The 14,255-nt window shown below is 37.3% G+C and overlaps 1 protein-coding gene and 1 long non-coding RNA gene across 4 annotated transcripts in view; one reads left to right on the top strand and one right to left on the bottom strand.

Moving 5' to 3' along the window:
* LOC150104386 (uncharacterized) overlaps positions 1-8,246 on the top strand; it is a 55,523-nt gene extending 47,277 nt beyond the window's left edge. The window contains exon 5 of the mRNA XM_090396971.1: positions 5,557-8,246. Within this exon, the coding sequence (XP_090253097.1) occupies positions 5,557-8,046 (2,490 nt within the window). The 3' untranslated portion in view covers positions 8,047-8,246. The remainder of the gene's footprint in view (positions 1-5,556) is intronic.
* LOC150104384 (uncharacterized) overlaps positions 1-14,255 on the bottom strand; it is a 756,755-nt gene that overhangs the window by 294,544 nt on the left and 447,956 nt on the right. The gene's annotated exons all lie outside the window — the stretch shown is intronic.

The raw sequence follows: 14,255 nt of genomic DNA, 5'->3' as shown, positions 1-14,255 counted from the left end.
ATTTCCAGAACGCAAGATATGTTTTGGTGGCATAATTTAGTGAAGTGGTTCACTTTGCAGAAAATAGTTCCATTTACGACAACAGGCATAATAACACTGGATGCTATTGCATTCAGTGGACAAGAATTAAAGACAAGTTCAGCTACTAGGACCCATTCAATATGTTTTTGAATATTCCGAATGCTGATATTTGATCTAATTGTAAATGCTGTTAAAAATTAATAGATATTCGTGTCAAGAAGAAACGCCGATCACTTGAATACGAAGAATGTATTAGTGCCATTTACTTTTGTATGCAAAAGTAAATGGCATGAAATATTATCCTTCATTTCTTTTAATCTAGATTTGAACTATATAGTTCCCTCCTACATCGTAGCCTCAAGGGAACACTCTACTCCATTTATTTCGACTTCCATAATTTTTTTCTTGTTAGATTTTAGATAGTTTCTGTTGAGCTCGTTATTTAATATTTAAAACACCAAGCCACCCAACAAAGAACACTGATAAACACCATTCATACTCCTCTTATAGGTATCACCACCTAACTATCTCCAACCAGTCTGTCATCCTTCTAGCCAGCAATTTAGTTATCGCCATATAGAATAACTCGCAGAGCAGCTTGTTGCCTGTCATATTAACGAAAGCAGTCCTGCCAAATATATCTGGGTCATGTCCATTATTCATAGAAATACCAGTCGTCACTCCTCCGGGAAGCATCAGTAAGTTAGTCATGTAAAATCAACCTTGAACAGAACCGTGCCGACAAGTATTTTACTATTGTCAAGCTTATCAAACACGGATTTAATAGAACCTCATTCCAATCTTTGGGAATCTTATCTTCCTCCATCAAGACATCGTAGATTACCGTCATTTGTTGCGGTCTACTGTATAATGTCTTGCTTATTTTTCTCTTGAAGAAGTCGCTGTAACACGCTAAACTCGGCAATGTAAATATAATAAACTTTATGTAAATATTCCTTATTTGAAAAACGTTTAACCGCTGCAATTCCATTCCATAGTAATGCGTTGATTACTTGGTTATCGTACAGTAACCGGAATATTTTCCATTTAGGAAGTCAGCGGTTCACTCCTGAATAAATATGACGATCAATTGATTGTCGTACCTTTCAAATCTCAAAGCTACCTGCCGAGTTTAAAGAATGTCGGGAATGGGCTCGGTTGTTTTCGATTACGCCGAAGTAACTGAGGCCAGAACATCTGAACTTTAATTTTTTTTGTATGCTTTTTTTTTTTACTGCCGAAAGCTATTATTAGCTGATATGGATATCGCAAATTTTTATCGCAGGACTACGTTTCAGTCTGATTTCATTTATTATTTTCCATCCATCGTCATTTCGAAATATAGCAGCCAAAGATGAGCAAAAACCCATGTTTGTAGTGAATATAAAATATATTTTATCAAAAGTCATTCTTGAAGTGATTCAGTCTCACTTTTCCACTGGTGCAAAAATAAATTAGTTGAATTTTTGTCACCATATCATTCTTCTTCTAAAGTTATTGAAGAGAAAATGCTGGGCATTATAAAAATGCCTCAAAATCGGCACTCGCTTATCTCAGAGTTTTAATCAACAATTGCAGAAAGTTATATTCTTGTACAATTCATGTCAAAGTTTCTGGAACAAAACTACGTGGAAATAGGAATGCAAATGAACAATTGACTATTAAAATTAATAATCTACAGCAGGCATTGAAATAGCTCAAGCTAGCATTATCAGGGGTACTTGAACAATATACACAATCAGTGAAGACAGAATGAAATGACCTTTCGAGCATGCACAGTCACGCGATTGGAGAGCGACTGGCGCTCTTTGTGGTAACTTCTGTTATTAATGCTCACGTGTATCTAGGAAATGGTCTTTCTCTTAAGCATTGTGCTAGTCAGGTTTTTTCATCGTCTGTACCGAATGTATTTTCTAATGTTCTTTTTTCTGAATAAGGTAGTCATTAAAGTAGCCTTTCTAATAGAGAGTTAGCCCTTGGTTTCTGATATATACCGAGTTCCACACTACAAGGGGATCAGGAAGGTGAAAATATTATTTAGTGGTTGTATACAGTATTGATTCTGTGTTGTTTCAGGTGGGAGCCCAGTTTATGCGTCGATCTTTGATGCCGGAAAAGGGTATAGTATATATATATATATATATATATATGTTACAGATACCAAGCAATTTTAAACCTGGTTTTACTCCATTTCCCAAGTATACAAACAGACTAAAAGTCAAGTTTGTGCCTGCAATTGATGCAAGTCTAACTGATCCCACAGATAGTGCAGGACCAGGGCAACTCGTGGCAAAGGTGGAACAAGCTCCGATCACTCATCTTAATATTTACCCCTTAATGCCAAAACACATCTCCAAGAAGGGGATGTATGATGTTTTGTATTAAAGGCAAGGGGCCACTACCCAGACCGGTTTCGACCATTATTGTGGTCTCGTCAGTGGGAGCTAGGCTAGAAATACCAAGATTTAGTAATACAAGAGCTTGTAAGTATTTCGCCAAAACAAGTTACCATAAGGTGTTTTAACCTTATTAAATAAAAATCTCTGGAGGAGATATATAAATGTAGAAAGTATTTTTACCTTGGATATAAGGTCCTGCACTATCTGTGGGATCAGTTAGACTTGCATCAATTGCAGGCACAAACTTGACTTTTAGTCTGTTTGTATACTTGGGAAATGGAGTAAAACCAGGTTTAAAATTGCTTGGTATCTGTAACATATTTATACCCAAGGTAAAAATACTTTCTACATTTATATATCTCCTCCAGAGATTTTTATTTAATAAGGTTAAAACACCTTATGGTAACTTGTTTTGGCGAAATACTTACAAGCTCTTGTATTACTAAATCTTGGTATTTCTAGCCTAGCTCCCACTGACGAGACCACAATAATGGTCGAAACCGGTCTGGGTAGTGGCCCCTTGCCTTTAATACAAAACATCATACATCCCCTTCTTGGAGATGTGTTTTGGCATTAAGGGGTAAATATTAAGATGAGTGATCGGAGCTTGTTCCACCTTTGCCACGAGTTGCCCTGGTCCTGCACTATCTGTGGGATCAGTTAGACTTGCATCAATTGCAGGCACAAACTTGACTTTTAGTCTGTTTGTATACTTGGGAAATGGAGTAAAACCAGGTTTAAAATTGCTTGGTATCTGTAACATATTTATACCCAAGGTAAAAATACTTTCTACATATATATATATATATATATATATACCTGTATAATCTATTTAGGGGATGGAGGTATGTTGTTCTTTTTATGGAGCTTGGCGAGGAACAACAGGAACAAGTTGTTGTTCCAGGTGTAATGCTGGTCTTGAGGAAGGACATGCTCTGCTTACATCATTCCAACAAAATGGATACAAAAGAAATTCACATTATTCGCTCTGCCCTGGAGGCTCAAGTTTCAGGGCAGGATGGAAATGTGAAGGATCATGTAGGTATCTGCTTATATATGTGGGCTTACTGTATACGTGAATCTCCCAATTAGTTTTACTGTGGAGGAGGAGAAAGGATGGGCACTAGCCTTCTTGGATACTTTAATTACAAGGGAACTGGATGGATCCTAGCATTATTACATATATAGGATATATAGCATTAGTACAGACACATGCGTTCTAAACACAAAGCAGCGATTTTTTCTATTTGTCTATAAAGTATACTAGACAGGAATTATATCCTTGTTTTAATCCTTTACCATGTGTAAACAAAGTTTGTGCGTTAAGTATCTTCATGACTGGGCTGCGTATATACGGAGGATGTTAACTCCACATCATAATGGAATAATGGAGCAACTGATGTGAATTCGGTTTCTGTATACAAGTAGCCTAGTCGTGAAGAAACTTCACAGGCAAACTTTATGAAGAATTAAAACAAGAACATAATTTTTGAATATTATAGCTAGCACACACACAGAATCGCATTTTACATTTCACTTAGTTATCTAAATGGCTAAGTTCCAGTATTCATTAATGTTTAGTCTTGTTGCTGTCTTCGTTCTAACGATGATATTACAAAAGAGAAATATTAGCACTAAAGTTTATTATACTGAGATAAAAAGCTGTATTTTTATCTACTTTACTTCAATTAAAATCATATGTCGAAAAAGTCATCATGGAACTACAAGTATGCCGACATGGACTGTTATTTGGAACCACGGGCGATGCAACTAAGGAAGTGCGACCAGAATTAAGTTCTTTTCCCTCCGTATGAGACTGGCTAACTCAATTTATATAGAAAATTCTGCGGACTGAATTAGGAAATGCAAAGTAACTTCACTATAAATATGCTCTCGTATTTTATGACTATATCAGTAATGCTTGTTGTTTGTAATGGTAGAGTAAGTGCACACAGAAATATTAAGAATATGAAAATCTATAAATCAAATTCATTGATTAAGTTCTTACATTGTTTGAATTAAAAGTAGTTAAAATTTTTATCCACTAATTATTTCATACAGTATATTTTTCATGGACTAACGTTTCTTTCACATATTTGCGGTCCATGTTTATGTTTAATAAACGTATCTTTTAAAAACCTATTGATTAAAGTGGGCATATTTCGTTCTTATTTTACACTGTTTGTTCTGTATTAATTTCTGATATAAAGAGGATAATTGAAACTCGCGTGATTATGATACCCATGAAGAAAAATGCAAAAAAAATTTCTTAGGTTAGTCTCCCAAAAATCGTCATATTCATGCCATGGTAAAACCTTGTACAGAAGAAACTAAGAATCGTGGTCAGTAATACGGTGCTCTGTTTTTACCATGGTGCAATTGAAAGGGCTCCTTCAATATTTTGTGTCCTCAAGAACAAAAACAGGATGGATACCGCTGTAGCAAATCTCTCTTTCTACGAAAATAAATAAAACTAACTTCTCGGTAATCATTCCCATAGTTACGTATCATCAGACTGTAGGAGCAATGCAAACAGAACTTACTGCTTCAAACGTTTCTCTGAGTAAGTTGTCAGGAAAAAGATATAGGTGGATTGATACAGTAAAAAGTGCCTTAGAAGACAGAAATATAAGACCTAATAATGGAGTTTTGACAGGTAACAGATTGATTTGGAGGAAAATTGTAGACAGGAAGTTAGTAAGGATCTAAGTTTTTCATGTAGTTCTATCATATCCTGTACACCCGTTGAGGTTAGACGAAGTTGCAGCGACTTCTTTACTTAAAACTGCGTGTATCTCAAGAAGAAGAAAACTTCCACACTACCATTTGGCACTGACTAATTCACCTTCAGTTGAAAATACCTACAAAAGTGCCTGGAGTCTCAAACCTGATTCTGGTCTTTCTGACAGATAGGATTATGGGATGTGGCTCTTGTGAATGCTCTGTTCTGTAAAAAATATGTATAGAGGACGAATAGTTTGTACTGATATACATAAACACGTTAATACATTTGCATTTTTATGAATAAATATAGGAAACATACATGTTATAAGATTTGTTGATTTTAAAATATTTCCAAATTCCAATATATTTTCTGGATGATGAAATCTCTGTTTTTTTCCATGTAATCTTGCAGGTATACCACGTGTGTTTCGACGCCAGAAAGGAGAGTTTCCGATGTGGAGAGGGAACCATTTTTAATCAAAGAATTCTGGCTTGTGATCATTGGTATAATGTGAAATGCGATGAATCTATAAATTACTATCGCCTTAATGAAAATCTTAGCAAAGATCCTCCAAGATCTCAATTCATTCAGAAGCCTGTTTACCAGCCTCAAGTGACAGGTACTGTACCACGTCAGCCTCAGGTAAAGCCGCCGTCATTTCAACCTCCAACGGGTCACATACGAGAACAAGTGCCATACAAACCAGTACGTGTTCCTCCCAAACCTCCATCTTTCCCACAACCACAGCAAGTCCATCCGAATGAAAATGTAAAAGGAATTCCACAGTATCCTCCACAACCTCAAACTCTGCCGGAAAGAGTTAAACAACCGCCACCACTCCCACAGCCGCAAATAAAACCTCCATCTTTCCCCCCACCAAGAGAACCTTCTTATCCAGATCCAAATATCAAGGGAACAGTATATCCACCTCCACCCCCTCCACCTTCCCCACCCAGGCAGCCTCTACGCCAGCCACCAACAAAAATAAAGCAACCAGCATTTCCGCCTGCTTATCCCCAAAGGCAAGCCGATGCAAATATTAAAGCAGGTCCGGCGTATCAGCCTCCACCTCCACCCCCTCCTCCACCTCCTCGACAACCACCATCGTATCCTTCATCTCAAATAAGACAAACGTTTCCACCGGCTCAGGATTTAACTCATCCCGATTACAACATTAAAGGAGGTCCAGCATATCAGCCTCCTTCTCCTCGCCCTTCACCCCCTCGCCAACCGTCTCGTCCCTCTGAACATATAAGACAAACACATCCTCCTATTCAAAGGCCAAGCTATCCCAGATGTAATGGAAAAGCTTGTCAGCCTTCTGATGTTCAACAGCCAAGCTATCCTGGTTGTAATGGAAAAGTAGGTTGTCAGCCTTCTGCTATTCACAGGCCAAGCTACCCCGGTTGTGGTGGAAAAGCTGGTTGTCAGCCTTCTGCTGTTCAACGACCAGGCTATCCTAGCTGTAGTGATAAAGTTGGTGGATGCCAGCCTATTAGGCAGCCTTCGCTTCCGGCTAAACAGCCAGTTTTTCCTCCTTCCCATCCTAATGCAAACGTCAAAGGAGGTCCTGTTTTCCAACCTCCTAGTCACCCGGCTCCACCACCAAGACAGCCACCCAGTTTTCCTGCTCCACCACCAAGACAGCCACCCAGTTTTCCTGCTCCACCACCAAGACAACCACCCAGTTTCCCTGCTCCAGCGCCACCCTCTAGACATCCACCATCCTACCCCTCGTCACCAGTAAAGCAGCCGGCTTTCCCGCCTGTTCAACAGCAGATTCGTCCCAATTCAAATGTTAAAGGTGGTGATAGATATGAACAACCTCAACCTCCAAGCCACCCTGCAGTCCGACAGCCAGTAAGGCCTCCTGTAAGACAGCCTGCTCAAACAATCCATCGTCCCGATACAAGCATAAAAGGAGTATACGAGCGTCCGTCACCTCCCAGTTATCCTCTGCCACCTGCTAGAAAACCCTCACCTCGTCCTTCATCTCAAATTAGGCAACCTGCATTTCCTCCCGTTGATCCCTCCAGTCATCCCAATGCGAATATCAAGGGAGGTACCGGATATCGTCCCCAGCCTCCAAGTTATCCTGCACCACCTCAACGACAAGTGAAGCCAGCGGGTTATCCTGCAGGCCCGTCCAGTCATCAGGATATTAATATAAAAGCTTACCAACCGTCTCGTACTCCAAGTCATTCTGTTCAGAGTCAGAAACAGATATCTTATCCGCAGTCTCAAGAATACCAGCCATTAATAACCCCTTCCAAACCAGTCTCACCACAGAGACAGCATTCCTATTCCCCAGTCCGTGATCCTGCGGTACAAAAACCATTAACTCCCTCAAGACAAGTGAGTGGTAAAGCAATCATTTCCTACCCTCTGCCTCCCAGCTATCCAACCCGATCACAACTGGAAACTTATCAAGGATCGCGTAGTCCTCAAGCAGATACGCGTCGTTATGTATTTCCTCCATACCAAGATCCCGATCCTAGTCATCCGAATGCAAATCTTAAAGGAGGTCCTGGCTATCGACCACTTCCACCTTATTCCGTCCCAGAACCAGTACGTCCAGGAATAAATGCACCGCTGGTGGCTCATCAATCAGTGGCTATATCGTCAGCTTATAAAGAACAGCAGTCAGATGGGCTTTCGTCTAAATACAATGGACGACCAGGTTCCTATCCTAAACCAGAATTTTCCCGTCCTAACTACTCTATAGGAGTTAGTGGACCAGGCTACCGGCATCAGTATTCCAATTCACAAGGAGATCTAAGTTCATTTCAAAGTAACAGTGAATTTCAGTCCGCAGGAGATGTGAAAGATTCTCAGTCTGAACCCGAATCATATGCTATTGAGCCTGCTCAAGTTCAAGTCATGAGTAAAACCGGAGAATAATGGATGCTCAGGAAGAGTCCCTGCTACGTGACTGAAACACCTTTGTGGAGATGTAACGGGGATACCGCTGAAGTTGATGTGAATACTGTGGTCGCACAATTTTTCCTTATCTGTGCCAGAAGTAATAATGCTGGTTGTTTCGTTTGTAACATGAGATTGGCAAATGTACATACCTTTTTCGAAAAAAAATTATGACTTTTCATTAAACATCCTGGTAATTTTGTATTAATTTCACGATAATTCAACATGCCTGTGCCTTTTCCACATGCACACAGAAACACAGTAACATATTCGAGTTTATCACTACTTGCAAAGTCAAGTATGCTTACATATTACTTGCTGCTAAACAAGAAAAGTGTTTATAAAATCTAGATCATTTATCAGGCTTGCATTTCAAACTGCGGTGAGAATTTTGTTGGGGGGAAACGGAAACCATCCTGAATTCAAGAATTCAATAGCACGATATCTGTAGCATGATTAACAATATCGACAGAAAAGTAATAATCACCTACATTGAAAGTTACTTACCTGATTTCATACCTGATTTATTCCAAACGAAATACTTACGGCCAAAAAGAAATACATTTCTGAGCTTTCTTACGGTGCAATTTCTTATATATATATATATGTTAAAGATACCAAGCTATTTTAAATATAAACCTGGTTTTAATCCATTTCCCAAGTAAGCAAATAAAAAACAAAAAACAAACCTTGGTATTTCTAAGCCTGGCTCACACTGATGAGACCTCAATAAAGGTCGAAACCGGTCTGGGTAGTGGCCCCTTGCCTTTAATGCATAGCATCATACATCTCCTCAAGGAGGTGTGCTTTGCATTAAGGGTAAATATTAAGAATAGTGATCAGAGCTTATTCCACCTTTACCACGAGTTGCCTAAGACTTGCAATACGTGCGGGTCACCCAGACTTGCACTACTTACGGGCGCAAACTCGACTTTCTTGTCTGTTTGCTTACTTGGGAAATGGATTAAAACCAGGTTTATATTTAAAATAGCTTGGTATCTTTAACGTATATTATACCCAAGGTAAAAAACGTTCTACACACACACACACATACATACACACACACACACATACATACACACATACATACATATATATATATATATATATATATATATATATATATATGTTAAGGTTACCAAGCTATTTTAAACCTGGTTTTACTCCATTTCCCAAGTAAGCGAACAGACAAACAAGTCAAGTTTGCGCCTACAAATGTTGCAAGTCTAGCTGATCCTACAGGTAGTGCAAGACTAAGCCAACTCATGGTAAAATAGTATAAGCTCTGATCATTAATCTTAATATTTACCCTTAATGCAAAGCACATCTCCTAGAGGAGATGTATGATGTTTTGTATTAAAGGCAAGGGGACCACTACCCAGACCGGTTTCGACCTTAATTGAGGTCTCATCAGTGGGAGCCAGGCTAGAAATACCAAGATTTTAGTAATACAGAGCTCATAGGTATTTTACCAGAACAAGTTACCATAAGGTGTTTTAACCTTATTAAAATAAAAATCTCAGGAGGAGATATAAATGTAGAAAGTATTATGTATAAAAGTATTATACCCAAGGTAAAATACTTTCTACATATATATATATATAAACCACTTTGCTTCTTAATTATAATTTTTCGTATCCCGATTTCGCACACATGAAAAACAACCATTTGAAAATTAGAAATCCAGTAGAACATTAATTCGTTTATTTTATACGGGAATATAATTCAGTAGCCGATTGAACGTTACGCGAAGAGCGTAACTTGTTGCATACTGATGAAATATTCCCAATGAAGACAAGCGTAAACCATAACTGGTTCACGCTTTTCTTTAGTATTTCTTCGTATTGACTCATTCCACAAAATTGTAGAATACCACAATGCTGATATTTCAAACGAACTGTTTAACTAGACATAATATTAAAATTAAATTACGTAAATTAATAAATAATTGGACATTAGGAAACAATTAATGAATACATTAATGAATATTCATTATTTTTTAATAAATAGATAATAAATGAAAAACTTCTTGTATACATACAAGAAGTTTTTATAACCCTTGGGTTTATAAGGATTGTGGTTAAAAATGATTAAAAAATAACGTGTTCTACACCAGGGATACTGGAACTAGGAGACAATAATTGAACATGTATGCAATCGAAAGCTTCTAAAGGTGCCATTCATCCTAATTCTGTTCCAGAGCTCTAAATGTTTTACTTAAGATGCTGAATACTAAGTTTTATCATATGAGGGTCGGGGTGTGGAAAGTTCTGATAAACAACGAGAACAAAAATTATATGAAAGCAACTGATGTAACTACAAGAAGGAACCCACGAGAATATAAGTAAATAAGTTACTTCACTTCATAATTATGGTACTAGTATGTTCTTCTTGTGGTTATATCAGTTTCTTTAATTTAATATCATTTTTGTTCTAGGTATTCATCAGAACTTTCCAGCCCCCCCCCCCTTTCGTAATCCATCTAACCAAAAGAGCATATGAAGAAGATGGAAGTTCAAGAGAGGCAAACATACAAATTGTGGCGCAAGATTTTTTGTTTGTTTACATGGCAGCAATAAGTTCAACGTGAATCATCATCCCTACTTCATTCTTTCAAGCATCTTTATTACGTCTGCTCTGGAGAGTCACGGACCTCTTCCATTTCAGTATAATATATATCAATAACCATCACATTTATGGATGATGGTTATAAATTATTTCTAAACAATGAAAAATAAATGCTGTAAAGGGAATTTTTTGCTAACTCCTACAAATCTCCACAATCGATCTCATTATAATATAAATCGTCAATAAGGGATGCCGTGAATCAAGAAATTCTTCGTTCAGCCTTAATACTGTATTTTTTGTGCACCATGATCAATCCACTCCCAGAAAATAACCTCGTGCACTAGGAGTTTTCATTATTTCTGGAGAGTTTTAGAAGTAATGGATCTAAGGCAGCGGTATCACTATATCTAATTACCCAATTAGAAATACATATCCGAAGCCAAACGATTGTTGAAGTGCAATTTTAAATGATTGGAAATGAAAGAAAGGGAGAGCGGTTTCAATACGTAGTGGTGGTTGCAAAAAAAAAAAAATGAAGTTGGTGGTTCTTGAGGAAGAGGAGTTACCACCGTACATAACCTCCAGGTGGAAAAATCTTTCCGAAGGGCATGTGTTTTATGCAGCTGCGGGAGTCACTGTGCAAAAGGGGGTGGCAACAATTTGTGTGAGGGTTAAAGTCATCCCTATTGTGAATTTCAATTTCTTCTCTGTAGAAAGGATAGAAAGAGGAAATAATGATCAGTAGATTATTTCCGAAAAGACTGATATCCTTGTTGGAGATAGCACATGCGTATGTTTCCATGAATCGTCCGCTCCTAGTGATCATTTTCATTTTATTGAATAAAATGAAATTTTATTGAATAAAATGAAGATGACCACAAGGGTGGCATCAGTATCCCAAGTGGTGAACTCTTCTTCCTGATGAAATCCTGAACTAGCGACTTCCCAGAAGGATACAAACTACAAAATCTTTTGGTACTGATAAAACCTAAATGTCACATATGTGACATTCAGGTGTATTAATAATCACCATTCCGGAGAAAATGGATAAAGCTTACTTCAGATAAATGTCATAATACACGCAATAGAAACTGAGAAAGACGACCCATTTCTAATTAATATTTTTAATAACATCTAGAAACAACATTCTTATGTTACTTTCATAATTTAGAATGAAGCAGTTTGCTGCAATCTAAATTTACATTACATGGAATAAAGCCATATTAAAAATGTACGGATTTCAATTCCAACCTCAATCCACTTAACTTAGTGGTATACGAAGCAGGAGACCAAAAAAATCTATACTCTTAAGAAAACGTAATAATACCTCTATGAAGGAAAGAAGGCCACTCGGGAAAAAAACAAACAGATTATCTGCTGTTTATCTTACAACTGACAACAGAACCGTTTGTTAGATAATAAACAACCAAACAAAGAAATTTAAATTGCTGCATCGTCAAGAAAATCGGTCACCATGGACTTCTTCAACATAGGATTATATAATATACTTTTTATATAGAAAGACCTGAGTTACGAGTCGATTCTAGGCCGTGAAAAACCTTTATAAGAGTTATTCAACCAAAGATAAGTTATCTTGTCTTACACGACTAAGTCAAACGGTGTCAGGAATTTGGAAAATTAGCATTTCTGCAAGACTCACAAACCCACTAGAAAAAGCACAGAGCGAAAAGTGAAAGCAGACAATATTAACAACTGCCCTATTAGAAATATATTGATTAGATTTCTAAGAATCCAAGGTTGTTGAACCATGTGAACGTGTGTGTGTGTGTGTGTGTGTGTGTTCAAATGTCTGTTCAAATTTGTTTCCTTCTACGAAAACACTACTTAAATGCAATGACAGAACTATGGAGATAGGATTAAGAGCCCTATCATTATGAAAATTAAATTCATAACAAGGCCAGCTTCTTGGCTTTAAGAATACTTTGGATCAATGGTTAAAGGAAATGGATACATAATTTACCGTCAGTCTTAAAAATAATAAAGAGTTACTTGCCGACACATTACACTTGCGCTGATTAAAAAAAAAACTTTATCCAGAGTATGCATCGAGTGTTTTTATTATATATATATTATTTCAAGTAAAAGTTCTCCTATCAAATAGTAAGAAAATTAACTGCGCTATTTTAACGGTTGCATAAATAAAATAAATATCAAATATAAATATAATAAATAAAATAAGTAAATATCAATCTCTCATTAGCGTGTGACAAATGGGAGAAACTTCATACTGAGAAAGAGAGAAGGGAAAGAAAAGAAAAGCAACAAGGCACACACACACACACAGAGTTCATTTAGGCAGCAAAAATGGATTTCTGTCTAGCTGAAAACGCTCCATGTTTTGGTTTTTATGGTGGTATTCCTCAATACCGCCCTAGAAACCAAATCACATCTTACCTATGGTACTAATATGCGGTAGGATTTTCCTTGGATGGGACTGACAAAAAGAAACATCACTAAAAAGTAAACAGAATTCAATATTTCATCAAATACTTCTTGCATCCCCCTAACGTTTACGTAATTTATTGTTACCTGAGAATAATATTAAGAAATGTATAGAATTACATTATGTCTGCTGAAATTTTAAGCACTTGAAATGTCAAAAGATTTCGGTTTCGAACACCTGAATCTCAATAAAAAATATCAAAGAGAGATTTTCGAGATTGATATGGTATAGAATAATCAAGGGCGATTTTAAAATCAACAGAAATACAAGGAGTCCCCTAATTTGTTAAAGAAACGTAATCGCTATTGACCACCGTGCTCGAGAATTTAGCATGTTAGGAAAGGGAAAAACCACCATCCTGATTACTGGAGGCATGAAGTGGCTTGGACAAAAGTACTATGGGTGATGATTAGAACAAGATTATCTAATTCTCCATCTACTGTACTAAATTAAAAAATATATCTAAAATCTCACTAAATAAAGCATTTAGTGCGCGGTTATATGCTCACATGTATTTTCAATATATGTCAGTGCCTTAAAGTATTAAAAAAATCTCGCCACACAATGACAAGAACCTGAATGGATCCCATTTGCTGCGCATTGAACACATCTAGTTTACAGCATGTTTTCATGGTAATTACATGCATTTAAAAGGGGTTAATGTTCCCAGCGTTCCGCTTTCGAAGTGTTAATGAAGCAACGAGATTATTTAAACGCATTTATGTTATTCAATTTACTTAAGGCAGTACTAACAGCTCATCAAGGATTCCAGTTCAACAACTTGTATGAATAAGGACTGCGTCTCTAATAGTGTCATTTTCTGGGTTTGTGTGTTTCGTTCTCGCACTGTTCGTGCCAATCTCGCATGAGCATAAATCATAAACATCGAGTCGTCGCACTGCTGTCGTTCGCTAATTAAGAGTGCACTGCGTCATTCAGCCTGCGAGTGGAGGTTTCATTTCAAGGTTGCTGAACGTGCCAGAAGGACAGCTTGCGTAATAGCATCACGTAATAACATCACTTTTATAGAAGAAAACAATCGCAACCTGAGATTTAAATGAGACCATTGACAAGGTGATTATAAAGAGAACGTGTGTTTCAATGTCCTTGAAAGGGTGCTGATAATATTGTTCACTCAGACGAATGCAGTTCGTGT

Source organism: Typopeltis vanoorti, chromosome 8 (genome assembly GCF_054136105.1).
Source record: "Typopeltis vanoorti isolate ZY-2024b chromosome 8, IOZ_Tvanoo_1.0, whole genome shotgun sequence".
NCBI lineage: Eukaryota > Metazoa > Arthropoda > Arachnida > Uropygi > Thelyphonidae > Typopeltis > Typopeltis vanoorti.
Note: the sequence above shows the minus strand (reverse complement) of the source record. Positions and strands in the feature narration are given on the sequence as shown.